The 16,456-nt window shown below is 37.2% G+C and overlaps 1 protein-coding gene across 1 annotated transcript in view; it reads left to right on the forward strand.

Annotated features, from left to right (window-relative positions):
* Positions 1-16,456, forward strand: part of IQCK (IQ motif containing K) — a 33,968-nt gene that overhangs the window by 5,458 nt on the left and 12,054 nt on the right. Inside the window, exons 5-7 of the mRNA XM_054270565.1 lie at positions 2,283-2,335; positions 2,449-2,526; positions 10,752-10,836. Coding sequence (XP_054126540.1) covers positions 2,283-2,335; positions 2,449-2,526; positions 10,752-10,836 — 216 coding nt within the window. The remainder of the gene's footprint in view (positions 1-2,282; positions 2,336-2,448; positions 2,527-10,751; positions 10,837-16,456) is intronic.

A 16,456-nucleotide genomic window follows, 5' to 3' on the forward strand; every position in this document is an offset into this window, starting at 1 on the left:
CTTTATAAATGTTGACTGCTGTGCAACTAATGATTTAATTCACTAGCAAAATAAACTGTTTCCTGGAAAAGAAAATAAAATAAAAAATATTCAGCTTGATTGAATTCCTCTCTGCTAAGAAGGATAAAACAAGATGAATTTGATTCCTTTGGCTGTTTTGAGAACCCTGTTCTGATCATTTTTTCCCATTGCAAAGGAAAAGCAATTTACTTAAAACAGATTAAATTACAACTGCTAGATTAAATCGAATTTTGTTGTCAAAGTGTAGAATTTATTCTCTGAAACAATTCCCTAAGTAAGGGGACCCATTTTCATCCTGTGATTGGGAATAGCTGTACAGTCACAATCAGACTCTGCTGTTTGCTTACAAATTCTGTGTAAGTCAGGATTTGTCCATTTAACATTTGAAGTGACTCATAGAAAGCTCTGCAGTGAAGGTTTTGGTCTCTTAAAGTTTAGGTGTTGGGCTTCTTGGAACAGCATTTGGTATCAGCCTAAGTGTGAAAACTGCATGAGGAGCTGTTTCTTCCCAGCCAAGCACTTAATGGAGCCCTACCTGAACCCTAAAGCTCTGATTGTCACAAAACAGATAATAAAGGCATGTATGGCTCAGGATTAATAATTGGTTTATGATGATTTCATCTTCTGTTCTTCTGCTTTCTTTTTTTTTTTTTCAAGCTCTCTATTTTTTTTTCCTTTTTTTCTTTTTTTTTTTCTTCTGTTGGAGTCAGACTGTATTTCTGCCAAGGGTAAGATTGTCTTAGAAAATGAAAAGCTTTCCTGGGTGTCCTGTAGGACTGCCCTGCAGCCCAGCACTAAACTTCACACTTGTCCTCCCCAGCTGTGTGACTGCCCTGTGCTCTCCCCTGGCACTCAGCACCTCACACCATGTTCCTCTTCCACTTCACCTGTGCCTGACCCCCAGATAATCACATATATCATGAACTGGAAGAATTACACTATGTAGAACATTTTTTCTGCCTCTCTGTTCACATCTGAGGATAATGCATAGAATGAAGTAATTTTTCAATTTTTATGTTTATTGTATTTTCCTTAGCAAATGGTAGTATCTTAACCTCTTACATTTTAATCAAGACTTCAGCCTCTTTTGTGACATTAAGCAGTTTCACAAAAGCTTTGGACCAGTGTGATTTTTTTTTCCTGAGAAACAATTATCAGAGCAGAATTTCCTGTTTGACAGGGCAAGTGTTGGGATGGGAGCTCAGCTTGCTTTTTGGAATGGCTGCTATTGTGATGAAGCACTTGGTGTCCTGGGGCTGCAGGGCTCAGTGTCTTTTAGGGTTCACTGTGACTTTGTGCCTCCAGAGCACATCTCATGTCAGAGAGGTTCTGAAGGTACTGATCAAGATCTTCTGTTATTCCACAGAACTCCATGCTCTATTCTCCACATTATGGTTACTGTGGTTTGTGATAAGCAGAATGAGCACCTGTATAATTTATCCATTCAATCTGTCAGGATGGAATGTCAGAGGAAATGCTTAAAAACAAAGGATTTCCTGATCCATTCTGGTTTTATCAAAATTCAGGCTCTGAATGGCTGGCTGTGGTACTGGCTGCACGAGTCGCCAAGGACAACCTGCTGCAAAACATGTAAAATTCTCTTTGTTGGTTGAGAACTGGGAGCAAAGGGCACAAAAGTTTTGCTGTGAAGCTCCAGGTTTTGAATTTTTACCTGGTTCTCTGTAATGCCCATGGTTTCTGTGGCTGTGGACAGACAAAAGCCTTCCTTTGGTTTTGCCTTCCTTCCTGGACCACCCAGCAGATGATTTGGTCAGAGCAGCCACACAATACTCTGCTGTGTGTATTCACAACATCTTCAGGCTGGTTCCATGCAGGAGGAGCCAATATCCAGTCAATGTTCCCTCTGTGTTGTGGAAGAAATGAAGTATTTTGAGTATGATAATAGAACTTTAAACACAATGGCAAGGAATTTACAACATATTTTCATGTTTGAATGAGTTCTGTTAATTTCTTCACAATGACATTGCCACTTAGAGCACCATTCAGAAAACTTTGTTCTAGATATACTGCAGTAAATATCAAGATAATATATGTAGAATTTTCTCACTCATAGTTTGTCTTGAAATCATTCCACAAAATTTCTAAAATTTTGGCTGAGCCACTGACTGTTGGCAGTAGCAATAAAGAGTAGACAGAGTAATGCACTCTATATTTTATTTAATAAAAGCAGTCAATTTATCTTAAACATATGACCAATCCAAAAATATACTAAATAATTTGAAACTGTCTTCTGTCTTTAGGAAAAAAGAACCAAATTTATTCCCACTGATTTCCTAACTGAGTGGTTATACAAGTAAGTTATTCATGTTTCTTGCTACTAAGTATGTTCAATGATTCCAAGGCACTAATTTGCAAATTGAATAGCTGAAATTTAAATTAATATGAGTTGTTTTCCTTTTTCTTTAGCAATAATCCAAAGAGGAAAGATGAGTCATTCACAGAATTGTTTTCCATTCCTTTTGTTAAGGACTGGCTAAAGGACCAGTAAGTTATTGCAGTACTCAGAATATTTTTTTTCCTTTTATTCTTTTGCTATCCTAAGGAAGTAATAGAGCCTCAATATGTTGCAGTTGTGCCCCTCAAAAATGCCCTTTACTGTGTGCAACAACGAACTGTGTGATAGTTTCTAACTGGCCTGTGTTTAACTCACGAGGTATTTTGTACCAGAATTGTTCACAGATAAATTAATTTCGAATTCCTAAATATTTTAATTGTAGAATGAAGGACATTTGAATAGTCTGGTAGTGTTATGAACATCTTTGTACTAAGGAGTAAAGCAGTTTTTTCAGTGCTGCTTTCTCCTATGGAAATCTTTGAGAGTGTAGTCAAGAAATTCTTCTCTAACTGCAAGCAGCTGCTTTCGAAATACCTGTAACAGTCCTTGGCATCCGGATGCATTTCTGCAGACATTCATGACTTGGAGAAATGAGCACTTGTTTTTGGCAGCCTCAATCATATATTCCTTGTTATTTTCTTAGAACCAAACAGCACAATAGTTTTGAAAGAAATGCTAAAGTCCTTGAGACTGCATTTACTTTAAATACAGCTGCTGTGTGAGAAAAGCAAAGGATCAGTCCACAGTGAGGAAATAAGAAACTAACAGGGGTCAGATTTTAAAGAAAAAATTCAACTTGAAAACTTAACTGGAATCTGGGTTGGTAATTGGTGAAAATATAGAGATTAATATCTTTGTAGATACATTTACTTTGTTACATGATGTAAGTGGAAAGAGCTTTTTTGAACTCTTGATGTGTGACACTTGGAACCTTGAGACATCAATGGAGCAAGAGGAAAGCTCCTTATTACAGGTCTTTGTGGATAAGCTGGCAATTGTGTCAAAAGGGTGAATTCTGATTCCCTGAGAGGTGGTCAGAGCTGTGTAGGACATTTCTAAGTACAAGACCCCTTTGGAAAATGACCCTTTTCATCTCAGCTCTGGTGCCTTCAGCCATCAACTTGCTGTTCAAACCTGCCTCTGCAGGGACACATGTGCCTCATTCTGTCAAACACAGTCCTTGCCAACAAGATGCCCATTTGAGGCTGTGGTTTGGTGCTTTGTAAAGTGAGCAGGAGCTGCAGCCTGGTTGTTGTACCCCTTTCTTAGGCACACAGGAGAGCCCTTGGCCTGTACAGCTGTTTTGGTGTTGCAGGTTTGTGAGGATGGATGTTTGTACCATGGGATGGGAAATCTTTAAGATCACAGTTCTCAGACATTTCTCTTGGAGGTAAAGCTTAACAAAAGATTCCCTGCTCTCTCCTGTTCTCACCCCATCCTGCTTGTAGGCACCCTGATACCACCTTGTCTGTTTGGTAGGGTGCTTGATTATTCTGATCAGGGCCCTACCCTGAGGTAGGAATCTCTCTGCCTAAATGTGCCGGGAGGGTTTGTACAGCTATTGAAAACAGGTAATTTCTCCAGTCTGCTTCACCTTGGGGAGTGGCAAACCTGTGTATTGGCACAAACAAGGAATTAAAATGAAGGGCTCAGGGCAAGGTGAATAGAACAAATGAGCTGCTAAGATAGAGAGGTGGTGGCAGGAACTGCTTAAGTCAGCTTTGCCAACAGAGAAATACACTGTGGAATCACAGCCTGGATGACTCACAGCTTCTGTTAGTGGTGGTGCTCCTAAATAACAGAGTGACAGCTCCACAAGGACACTGGAGTGTCAGACTCCCACTTAAGTTGATGCACTTCATCTTAAATCCTCTAAACAATTAGGCCTTTTAAATAATAATTATTAAAATTATTATTAAATGACTACTTTTAGTGATCTTATCCTAAAATGACAGAGTTAAAAAATGCTGCTTCTTAAGTAAATATTATTGGAGCAAAGTGAAAGGCTGCAATATTAAATAAGAATAAAAAAAGAGAACTTATTATTATGTCCTGGATATGTCATAAATAGTTTATTATTATATCCTTCCAGCTATCACACTTAAAATGTAATTGATTCTATTCTTTTTATTGTCATTTCCATTTCTATTTTTAAAGGAGTTTAAATTTTTTTAATAGGATTAAGAATATATAAGAGACAATATAATAAAAAGTGCTGGTGAAATTTTGATGGGAAGCATCCTCATCCCAACTGTTTAGATGCGTTTATCAGTGCCAAGCAGTCTTAAAGCTTCAAAAAAACACCAAAACAAAAAAACCCCCAGAGGACTATTGTTTTTGTTCTATCTGGGATCCAGCTTTTTTTAATATATTCCATATTTGAGTATGACTTTTTTGGCTCTCCTCCAGTGCCTCCAGTTTCTTCTTTGAAGCTCAATTTTATTTTTTTTTAAGAATAGTCAAAGCCACAGTCTTATGAGCTTCATTTTCTGTGCAATGCATTTCTAAATGAGATCTTGCAGCCTACTTTTCCCTAATAAGGAGACCTAAATGCTGCATCAGTTTTCAGAATTTTAAATGCATACCTTGTACCTTCCAAAACTAGTTTTTGTAGGTGAAGGAGCTTGTAAAATTTGAATTTGTTTCCAGCTTTAGTGTAATAATTGCTGTGACATCTTAGTATAGGCACTGAGTTCTGCGTGTTACCAGGAGTGCTGACAAAATATTCCTTCCCTTGGGAACCTTCAATTCCCCAAGCAGATTTCAAAAGCAGTAGAAGGAGCAGCTTCAGTGCTGACTGGTGATCTCCATATCACAGGGCAGACATTTCTGCTGCCTCAAAGGACAGCTGCACCTTTCAGAGGGCAGGAAAGGGGAGTTTGAGCACAGAACCAGCCCCCGTTTGCTGGGGTACATACTGATGTGTCTGTTCCTCCTTTTGAGGCTGATAGAACCAGTGAAGAAACAGAATTAGAGCTGGGAATGTTTTGTAATCCTATAAATATGCTAATGAGCACCACAGTTGCCTTTTGTCAGCATTTTCCAGTGTGTTTCTGGTTGAGCAGCACTGAAGCTCAGTTGCAAGTAACCAAGCTCTGTGTACTGAATCAGGGCCAGGGAAGTCAGTGAGCTCTGATTATGCTCTGATCCCTCTGAAATTTTACTTTTCTGGCATAGATAGTCTGAGTAACATGGCAGCATCATTTCCCAGCTTTCTTTAGCATTTTAATGAAAGAAATATGAAGAAACCAATAAAACACTGTTCCCCTGCTCTGAAAAACAGTGATATAAAAACCTGTCGTGTAAATTTAATAATATGATAGCATTGTTCAACATAACCCTGGACCTTACATCCAATGAGAGAGAGTGGTGTATGGTATATGCACCTATCTTAGGAATAACATTTGCTGACTTTTGAAGTTCAGATAAAAAATAATTCACCAGATTTTTTTAATCTACATTTTCTTTTTTTTTTTATTAGAGATATTTACTTGCTACCCAGTTCAGCAGGACACATTTCCTGTTTTAATCTATCTGTGTGTACCAAAACAAGTGTACAGACACAGAGAAAATAACTTTATCATGGCTTTACTGAAGTGGGCAGCTAAGACATAAACCATGACTAAATTTGGAGTAGTGGCTTTTTGCCAAATATCTGTATACACATATATATACATTGATTATTTTTTTTCTCTCTCCCCCAGATATTTTAATTGGGTGAAGTCTGCTGGTCTCAGCTGCCTTTACAGTTGACTTCATTGTCAGCTCTCAGATGGCCAATAGGGGTAATTTTGCACGGGTGACTGATTTTTTTTCTTTCCATAATATGCCCAGTTTCTACAGGCTGTGCTTTCTGCACACTGCTACATTTCATTGCTTTGTGTCTAATCCAGCCATGTTTGGAGTGTGCTTGGTTTGCCTTATATGTTCTTCTTTAATTTTGTTTAATAATTTGAGCTTTAAATAATATTTTATTGTAATAACAGGAAATCCAACCAATACATCTCTGTGGATGTTATTCTGTGTGTTTCCAAATAAAAATTGCCATTCAAGTAATGTGGCAGAAATTCAAGTTAACAAAGGAGAGATTTTTTACGAAAAACTGTGTGTTGAAAGACTGCAGAAATTTTCTGTGTAAAATATTTATATTTTGTAGTGGTGCTTTATGGGGTTGAAGGTGTTATGGCTGTAATATCTGCTGCATTAAAATGCTTTAATTTATGTAAAGGTTGTCAAAATGGCAGTGAGAAAACTGAGAACTTACAAGTGCTTTGTGACATCTTCCTAATGCTGCTGTTGGAGCACTAAGGGGAGCTTTTCATGTTTTCAGCATACAAAGTCTGACCTAAAGTACACAAACATAGATGGGAATTTTCCCATTGACATGAGTGGCCTTTGGAACAGGTCCATGTTTGGTTTCCTTCAGTCCAGGCCCACAGACACTCTCACAGACTGCATAAATATTGGTCCTGGGAGAGAGAAAGCTGAGGCAGTGCTTTGTGACTTCCAAAATATGTGGCAAGTATGCAAGCACGGGAGAGCTGAGCTGGAGCACTAAAGTGGGCTTGTCCTCCCAAGGAGAGCCTGCTGAGGCAAGAAATCCACTGAAATCTTCAGACAGAACTGAAGAGAAAAGATTCTTGCTCTGCTATTTTTTGGCATGTTCTCATTACAAAGATTTCTTGCTGTGCTTCCTCTAATTCCTGTGACATTCTGGTTACAAATCACCTGTTCTGCCTCAGTCTCCTGTTGGTTACAAGACTCTGCCTCCCCACATAACAACTTGCTCATGTTAGCTCCACACTGTCTTGCCTTTTCTTCATTATAAATAGATAAGCAAGTGTATAAATAGTTGGTATGTGTTAAACAGTTGAATGCATATTATCACTATGGTCACTTTGACAACATTCTCAAATGTATTTATAACATTTTTAAATTCAATTCACTATTGACAGTATAAAGGGGCTTTTATTTGGACAAAGAGTTCAGACTCCTGCAACTAGCAGGAGTCACACTTTAAGATGTCTACTTGGTTGCAGTTCCTTTTTAAGAAGATAAAATTTGGTTATTCTCACATTTAAAATCCTTCAAAAATGTACTCCATATAATGCACTAAAATGTTTTCTTGTATATTGTAAGGATTTTTTTTCTTTCAAATACTAATAATCTTATTCTTGTGCATTTAGATTGTTGCAAAAGAAGACAAATGATTAGGAATTTATTTCTGACTATGGAAGAGTTGTATTAATACTGAAAATGTTACAAAGAAAGGTCTCAGTTCACACTTGCTTGACCTGTGAAAATGTTCCAGGGTATTTTTGTCAAGTGTCTATGGGAACATTTCCCTGGAAATCTGAGAGTCTCATACGGTGCCTTTGTAATATTTGATCAATATAGTAATTGATTTTAAATACCAGGTCAGATGAATCAGTACTTCAGTGTCTGATTGCTTATGAACCACCATTTTCCTGCTTTTTGGGTAAATGACCTTAGAAGGTCATATTTATAAGAAGAGATTTTTGAGACATTTATTTTGAATCAAAACAATACATTTTCATTATTGCACGTTATTGCACACTTTTGGGGATTTGGATAGGCATAGACCTAAGGAAGGCAGCTGTTGCTGTAGTGTTTCTAGATTCTGTTATGAGGAATAAGAAATTTTGTCTGTTTGGGAGACAAGAAAATGGAAGGACTCTTCCTCCCTTTTCAGAATTCTTTGTGAACTCCATCTTCTGTCCACGGGGAAATCAGATACATGTCTTCATTAACAACTTTTTTCAATGCCTCCTACATTTATTTAATGCAAGTCTGTTTTGTATCTTCTGGGTGTGAAATTCCCCTTTCCTAATGTCATATGAGTAGTGAATATCTCACAGAATCAAGATCTGTACAAGTTTGCTGAGAATACAAGAAACATGCTTCTGGAATTTAACTTTGGTCAGCATCTGCTTTATGCAGATTTGGTAAAATAAAATACTTAAGGAAAATCTTTTTTTTAATGCTTTTTACAGGTGCAACTTAAGTTAAGCAATATATGTATATCTAAATAGTTATCACTGATTCATATGTGGGTTTTTAAGATCATGCATAATCAAGGACTAAATAAGCAGAATGCAGTCAGTGTACATTGTACTGTCAGTTTGCATCTTGCAGGCATCCAGCTGTCTTCTGCCACAAATGACAGACTCCTCTTCCCCTCCTTGGCTGCTGAGGGGTGATTGCTTCTCCTCACATTCTATTTTTATTTGACCTGCAGACAATTGTGTATATTCTCCATTTATTCCCTTAGACCAAACTGGACCTGGCATGACATCTGGTCTTTAAAGCTGTGCCATTGAAAGGATTGATATCTGCCAGTGACTGTCTTACTGAAAAGGAAATCCTGTTCTTGCTTGATTTTTTTATATTGCTTTCTCAGTTTTAGTGTTGGATTATAAGCTAGACATTTTTATCATTTCATTGCAAATGAAAGCAAAGAAATGCTAGAGTTGACCTTGCAGGCTAGGAGAAATCTCAAGTTGTTCTTTGGAGATGTACTGATTCCTAGAGAAAGTTCAGTGCTTTGATATAACTGCTGTAAAATATGTAGGTCTTCCTGTGATTTTCCCTAAGTTTTGGTTTTCAAAAAGATCTAAAATAGAACAGAGGATGAAAGCCTATCAGGGAAACCAGCACAGTCCAGCTTCAGATTTTTAAGTCTGATTATAAGAAGCTGTTATCTCAGGAAGCCTTGCTTGTCCAGCACTTCTGATTTCCCCTGAGCAGGAGAAATGCCAATTAATGTTCACAGGGCTAAGGCAGTTTAGCTCAATGGAGAGACTGCTTTTTATTTTTGCCTTATTTTGACTTTTTCCAAACAGACCAAGGTTTTAGTTCACATTAAAATAAATGTAGGCCAAAACCCAGGTGACATGATGATGAGACCAATTTAGCTGAGTGCACAGGCTGAGCCAGTGGAGTCAGTGTAGCATTAGATAAGAGCTGAGGCTGTGCTCCAAGTTGAAATGCTCCTGCAGTGAAGACAAGCCCTAAGAGAAAGATGTCAGAGAGCATAGGAAGCTTACTAGGGCAGAGACTAATATGAATGAAATTAAGTGAAAGGAAAATGTAAGCTGTCAAGCCTCCTAGCTTGGCCTGTAATATGCCATAAATAAATTTCCAAAAGATATTGCAGCATTTTAGCCAGAAAATGTAAGACTGCATAAATAAATGTCCTGTTATTGGTGGGCTTTGCAGTGTCTTTATAATATAAACACTATAGATCACATTCCTGCCTGGGTTGTGTGTGTCTGTAGGTGGGTGCTGCATCCAAATCCATCATGTTGTGTTCTTCCAAGTCAAGGCTGTGTTCAGTCTGTTCCCCATGCAGGGAGAGTGGCTCTTGGCAGCCATTCCAATGCTGTGCCAAGGCTTCTCTTTAGAACTGGTATTTTCATGAGTTACAGTGCTATTACATTCTAGTTCTTTGGCTGCAAATTACATTTCTCATAAAAGACAGTATAGAAATAAATTTTGTTTTGTCCTTTCCAATGAATGGGGTTTTTTTATATTTTTTGTTATCTGAGAAATAAATTATATCTGAGAAATAAATCAACACCCACAGAAAATGGCTTTTGGGAAGCAAGGTTTGATATAGTCATTTGAGGTTTTGCTAGTGATGGCTGAATTTAATTACTAGCTTGTTCCCATTAAAATTGGTAGCAACAGAATCACCATATGTGCTTTCAAGCTACCATATATTGGGCTGAAAATGGTTGAGTTCAGAAATGTATTACATTCTTATATCAGCAAAAGAAAGTGCACGTGGTATCAAAAGTAACATTTCAGCACTTTAAGAACTTGTTTAGACATTTCTAAACATAGGTTCATGCTATGCAGATAGGATAATCATTATTTTCCAGCCTGTTTTAATTTAAAGTGACACCATAATGTAAATGAATGTGCTAAGATATGTTTATATTCTGTATATTTAATGTAATAAACATTTACATATAAGTCTGTTCATTGTTGCACACACACACAGTAAAACCTTCCCTACTTTACAAATGGCAGAGTGTTTCCCTTGCCCACCTCCCACTGCCACCCCAAACCTTACCATAATAGGGGCAGTTTGAAGCACATGTAGAAGAGTAAGAAAAATTACTGTTCTTGATGTGCCATTTGTACATTCTTGTTTTAAGAAGGAATTCTTGTAGTGTGAATAATAATATATTTGTAAAGGAGACATTCTTTGTGCATTCTGTTTTCAGAGCAATAGGAATTTTTGTCTTTCAGGCTCCTGAACAACATTTCTCTTTTTGATAAAATATACTGTTAGGGAAGAAAGTGTTTTACATTTATAGGCTGTCTGTTAAATTTATTTTTTTTTAAGTCCTAGACCACCAGTTCCTCTATCTCTGCTTCTATCAAAAGAAGAAGCAAGCATTCTAATCCAGTCCTTCTGGAGAGGTTATTGGGTAAGAGGAATCTATAATTATTGTGCTTGATGTTGAAAACTGTAGGACTGTGAAGGCCCCAGGGAAAATCCTTACATAAATTTTAAGTAGGGGATACTATAAATAGCTGCTGAGACCCCTATGGTTCATTGGCTTTGGATGTTGCTCTGCCTTATGCCTAGTGACTTCAATTTTTTCACAGGCATTTATGCTGATATAATCTCACTGTTTTCCTCAACAACAGAAAAATCCACAGAAATTCAATTTTCCAAAGTACAATTCATACTGAACAATTTGCTTTCTTTAACTGTTGTTGCCCAAGTTGCTTTGGGTAGTTCTCAAGGATGGAGTGTTATTTTGCTTCATGCAGGGATATGTGAGTGAGTGTGGAGATGCATGAGGAGGATTGGGGAGGTCTGTTGAGAAATAAAAGCTTGCAGAAAGAAAGGACAAGGAATTGAGACCAAGAATGAGACAGGAGATTTATGAGAGGCATGAAGGCTCTTTTTCAAGGAAAAGGGAAACAAAATGACAAGCAGATGTTGTAAGGCTCAATAGTAACACAGCACTAGTGCCATTCCAGTTTAAGAGGGAAAAGCAAGGTGCATAAAATAAATACAAAGAAAATTGTCCAGTGCTATTATTTTGGAGGGTAACAGCCATGCTAACCCTAGGATATTAAATAAATTATTTTGAAAATCCTGAAAAAATTCTGTCAAATATATTTTTTTAAACCTCTAATACCTTCACACTTCAGGAAGAAATGGACTTGAAATTCAGGTGACTTTGGTGATGAAGAAATGTCTTTGTCTTCCTTTATCAAAACTTAGGCTTCTAAGTAGCCTCCAGATATAGCAGCAATTTTGTTGTGATGGACAGTGAGACATCTCTGGATGTCAGGTGTTCTTTAAATAACAATCAGTTTAAAACACTCCCTCTTAAGTTCTCTACTATTTTTAACAAGCATGAATATATAAGTGGCTCCCATAATGTGCTGTGCAGCCAAAGACAATGAAATACCTTGAAATGTTCTTCTTGACTGATGGATTTTTGTGACTCTTTCTGCTTGTTTGTTTCCCATTATTTTTCTTTTTTTAAACAGAGACAGCATTGACACAAACATTAATTAGCAGTGACAGTATCCCTGCAGGCATCCTTACAGTGGGGGCAGCCATTATCCAATAACAGTTCTGTTTGCTGAACACTGCAAGGTTGCTCAGATATCTTCTGCTGCTCTGAAAGCTTCTGAAGGGCACAATCCTTCCTTGCACAGATGAACTGCAGGATTTTCACACTGGTATTTATCATTCTAAACTAATTCCCAGAAATGAGAGAGAAATTCTAGCTATAAAAGGCAGGAGACATAAAAAATAATTCAGGCTATAAAATTAGCTATTAATGTTTTACCATATTTGAGGTGAAAGAACATGGGGTTTTAAAAATTAAAAATTGCAATCAGAATATTAAATAAAAATCATTAGTACCAAATTACTACATAGGGCAGTGTGTTATCCTTGGGCTTGCAGATTGAGAGAACACTAAGCTTAAATGGGATTTCATCACATTAATGATAAGTATATTATGAAAAATTGCCAAAGAATTCAGATTACTTGCTTTTAAAATAAATAGCTAAGTCAGCTAACACTGATTTAATGTTGATAGCTGATAATAACTGAATACTTCCAAATAATGCCTTTTAGCATTCTAAAGATATTTTTGTGTCAGAATTTTAAAGTATTCACTGAAGTTTTTCCTTAAACTTTGTTTTATAATTCAGAGGATTTAGAATTTTGAAATACTGCTTTTGAAATAAAAATTGATACTGTGATAATTAAACCTGAGCACACAGATACCATGACAGTGTGATGGAGAGACAGGTACCTCATTCTTGGTCTTCTCAGACACATCTTCTATGGACTCAGAGCATTTTTTGAGGTATTTTCTTGACCATATTGATTCAGGCAGTAGAGTTTATCTAGTTATATAACTGACTGAGCATAAGTCTTCTCTTGATACTTCACTTGTTCCTGCTACCTCCAGCTGTTTGAGCATGCCAGTATCAAAAACACATGGCAAAAAATGCAAAAATGGATCAGGCAATAAAGGTTTTCTATGTAAAGGAGAAAAAAAGCTACAGAATCTTGAGAACTCTGATAAATAAAGCATGATCAAAACAGTAAATTCATCCTTAACTGCAGCACATTTCAGAAAAACACTTATTTAATTGTTGTAGTAATAATTAATGGCTGCCATCAACCACGTCCTTGCTACAATATTTCATACAAAGACATTGATGAGCACTCTGACAATTATTTCAAGTTTAATCAAGAACTGAATTCCACAACAAATAGCAGTGGAAAATAGAGCTGCTGAGTTCTCTGAGGAGATCACAGAAAGGAGGACATCATCTTGAGAGGGCTCCTTGAGGGCCAGGAGCAGCACTCAAGTAAGACCTGAGACAGCTCTGTCATCAGAATTCTTCCTTTTCACTTTCCACCATCGTTTCTTATTGAGGTTCCATTCATCTGTCACAGGCCAAGGCAATATTCAGCTTGGTGTCAATTTTCCAGGCACTTTTCCAGCAAAATATGATCTATTCCTCCACCCCTCTACTGCAGAATCTTTGCTTAGTGCCTTTTTTTTTAATGGGCTCTTTTTAATCTTTAAAATTTGCATAACTATTCCAGACTAACAGAAATTTTTCATGAATAGAATTTCCTCTGATGTCTGTGAGTGAACCTTTAGTGTTATCCTTATCTGCTGTGCTACATGTTCTCACCTAGCACTGAAAGCATGGAGGTTTGAACTAAATCTTGGAAAATCTTAGAGTTGTAATTGGACAGCATTATGTAAATATTCAGTGCTATTTTATACACATCCTTTGAGCAAAAGCTGAAGATAAAAATGCTGCATTTTTGCTTTGTATCTCACAAGGTGCAGTTGTGCTTCTGCTATCACAATATAAAATAAAAACCATTTCAGTTTATATCTGTTTATATAAAGTTTATATCACAGTTTATCTTGCTTTCCAGCAAGCTGTGGCTACCAGCAAAGGCTTAAACCCAGAAGGTCACACAAATATTCCCTGTTATTTCCAGCAAGTGTAGGAGTGAACTCCCCCTTCAAAGCTAAGACTCCTCCAGGGCTGGGCTGCAGGAGACACATGTCAGTTGTTTGGAGAAGATTCTTGACTCTCTCTTTATTTGCCTGGAGATTTTGCTTTTTCATCATGCTAGCATTGTATTCTGGTTTCAAAGCAGAAGAACTTTCTTAGGCATTATCAGTAGGCTAAGCTGCATTATAACTATGCTGAACTATAATCTATTAAGCATATTTGGAACTTGTTAGGGTATTTTGTAACATTCCTGTCACCTGTTTTACTGCAGGTGGCATATCTGTGTTCTTTTTTCCTTTATTGGTCACTTCTAAAGACACTTTGTTCTGGGAGCTCATTTTACTGCTTGGATTTAATGCTGTCTTTGGAGTATTTGAGTATCTGACTCTGCCTTTATCTCAGAACTCTGCATTTCCCTGGGTATTTCACTGCACTGCCGCTGTTTTATTTGCTTAGGGAGACTATACAGAAGCCACTATACTTGTCTTTTATCTTTTAACTGTTAAGAATTATTGTCTTTATTTTCAATATCCAGAGACAGCTGTGGCCCTGTCACAGGCCAAAATACAAGGTCTTACACAGCTGAGGTTGTAAATGGACACATTATGTTTTCAGAAATTTTCTATTTAGATATACAGGTAGTAATTTCTCCATCTCCCTGCCTCTTGCACTTCTGTCATTTATATCCTTGTGCCACATAAGCATTTCCTTAACCCTTTCCTGTGCAGACAAACTCCATTTATTATTTAGGAATTATTTGGCTTATAAAAGCATACATGGCAGCATAAAAGAAAAAATGTCTCTTGCAAGCCTAAAGAAATTATCCTGTGTTTGGATTATATTTTATATTTGAAAATAGTATTTGATGGATTTAATAGAACATTATCTTTTTTTTTTTTTTTGGATAGCTGATGTCACTAGTAGCTGTAATTTCTTTAATTTGGTAAAAATTCATAGAAACCCTTATAAGGTTTTCTATGAATTTCTGTGAACCTTATAAGGGTTGTAAGAAGCCCTTATAACTTTAATAGAAGATAAAACAGAACTATATCAGTGTAATGCAATATTATTGGAGCTCTCAGATGCATCTGATCACAAGTCACTGAGCAAAAATCTTGTCTGTTTTTATTGACTGAGTAACCTTGTGTTGTATTTCTGCCCTGCCAGTGCACTGTCTGAAACATAGCAAGTTATCTTCTCCTAAGTGGATTGAAAAGTGCTATGGGAGTTCAGCTACTGTTTATTGCATTCTGAGCTGCAGCACAGAGGAGAAATCCTGGGAGGAAAGAATACTTTTGATAAATAATTTAAACTATTTTCTTTAATGTTTGGGGTTTTCTATAACTAGTGGAAAACTAAGTTGTGCTCTTTTGCTCTGTATGTGTCTCAGTAAAGTGGGAGAAAAGCAGAGTGTAATGGAGAAGAGAATATCATAGAGTTCAGGTCACAGAGCAAATATCCTGTAAGAATACAATGTGTAAAATTCTATTTAGAAATTTTCTAGGGAACTAAGTCATTATCTTCCTGCAAGCAAAAATGTGTCCAGGAGAAACTGAATTTATTGCTGCTTGTTTCTACCATGTTGTTCCACTTCAGACTGGATTACTGGGACATTGAACCTTAGAATCATGGAATGGTTTGGGTTGGAAGGAACCTTAAGGCTCATCCAGTTCCATCACCGTGGATCATCCCTGTGCCATGGGCAGGGACACCTTCCCCCAGAGCAGATGCTCAGAGCCCCGTCCAGCCTGGCCTTGGACACTGCCAGGGATGGGGCAGCCTCAGCTTCTCTGAATGTAGTCCTGAAACAGAATTGCATTTTTATATGTAACATTTAAGAAAAAAACTCCAAACCCCAAAAATACATTTTAAAAATAATTCTCTTACAATTTGAGTATGACTAAGAGAATAATCCCCAGTGTCCAAGGTAATGCTGGCCTGTCCCTTTCCACTGCTGTTCTGGACAGGATCTCGTGCACTGGAGGCAGTAATTGTGTGAATGCCAACCATGGGCAACACTCTGCTAATTAATCAAATCCTGCTTACAACAAGTGGAATCCTGCTCAGTTGATGCAGAGCTAGTTCACTTCTATGTTAGTGGAAACTACACCAGTACAGAAACAATTCTAGAAGAATTCAGCTTACATCTAAATGAAATCAAAGCCTTTCACTGTTGTATTTTTTTTCTTGTGTATGGAAGCAGAATTATGCCTTTCACAGGGTGATTGACTGACAAAGAATAGGTACCATGTAATGCAGGCCAATTACTTTAAATAACAAATTAATGGCTCTCCTGTTTGTGAAAATTGTGTGGGTGGGGTTGCCAGTCAGCCTATCTGCAGCTGATGGCAGGTGTGAATCAGGTTGATGGAATAAATTTTCTTCTGCATGACCCTTCATGCTCCTCTTCTGCTCTATTATTTTGGTCAGTGGGCTGGTTTTACAGTGTTATGCTTTTCTAAAGGCACTAATACCCTTCAGCATAAGGCTTTAAATTTTAATTAACTCAGAGAATTAACATCTTAC

Source organism: Melozone crissalis, unplaced genomic scaffold (genome assembly GCF_028551555.1).
Source record: "Melozone crissalis strain CALT ecotype California unplaced genomic scaffold, PUWL_Pcris_2 ptg000012l_1, whole genome shotgun sequence".
Taxonomy (NCBI): Eukaryota; Metazoa; Chordata; class Aves; order Passeriformes; family Passerellidae; genus Melozone; species Melozone crissalis.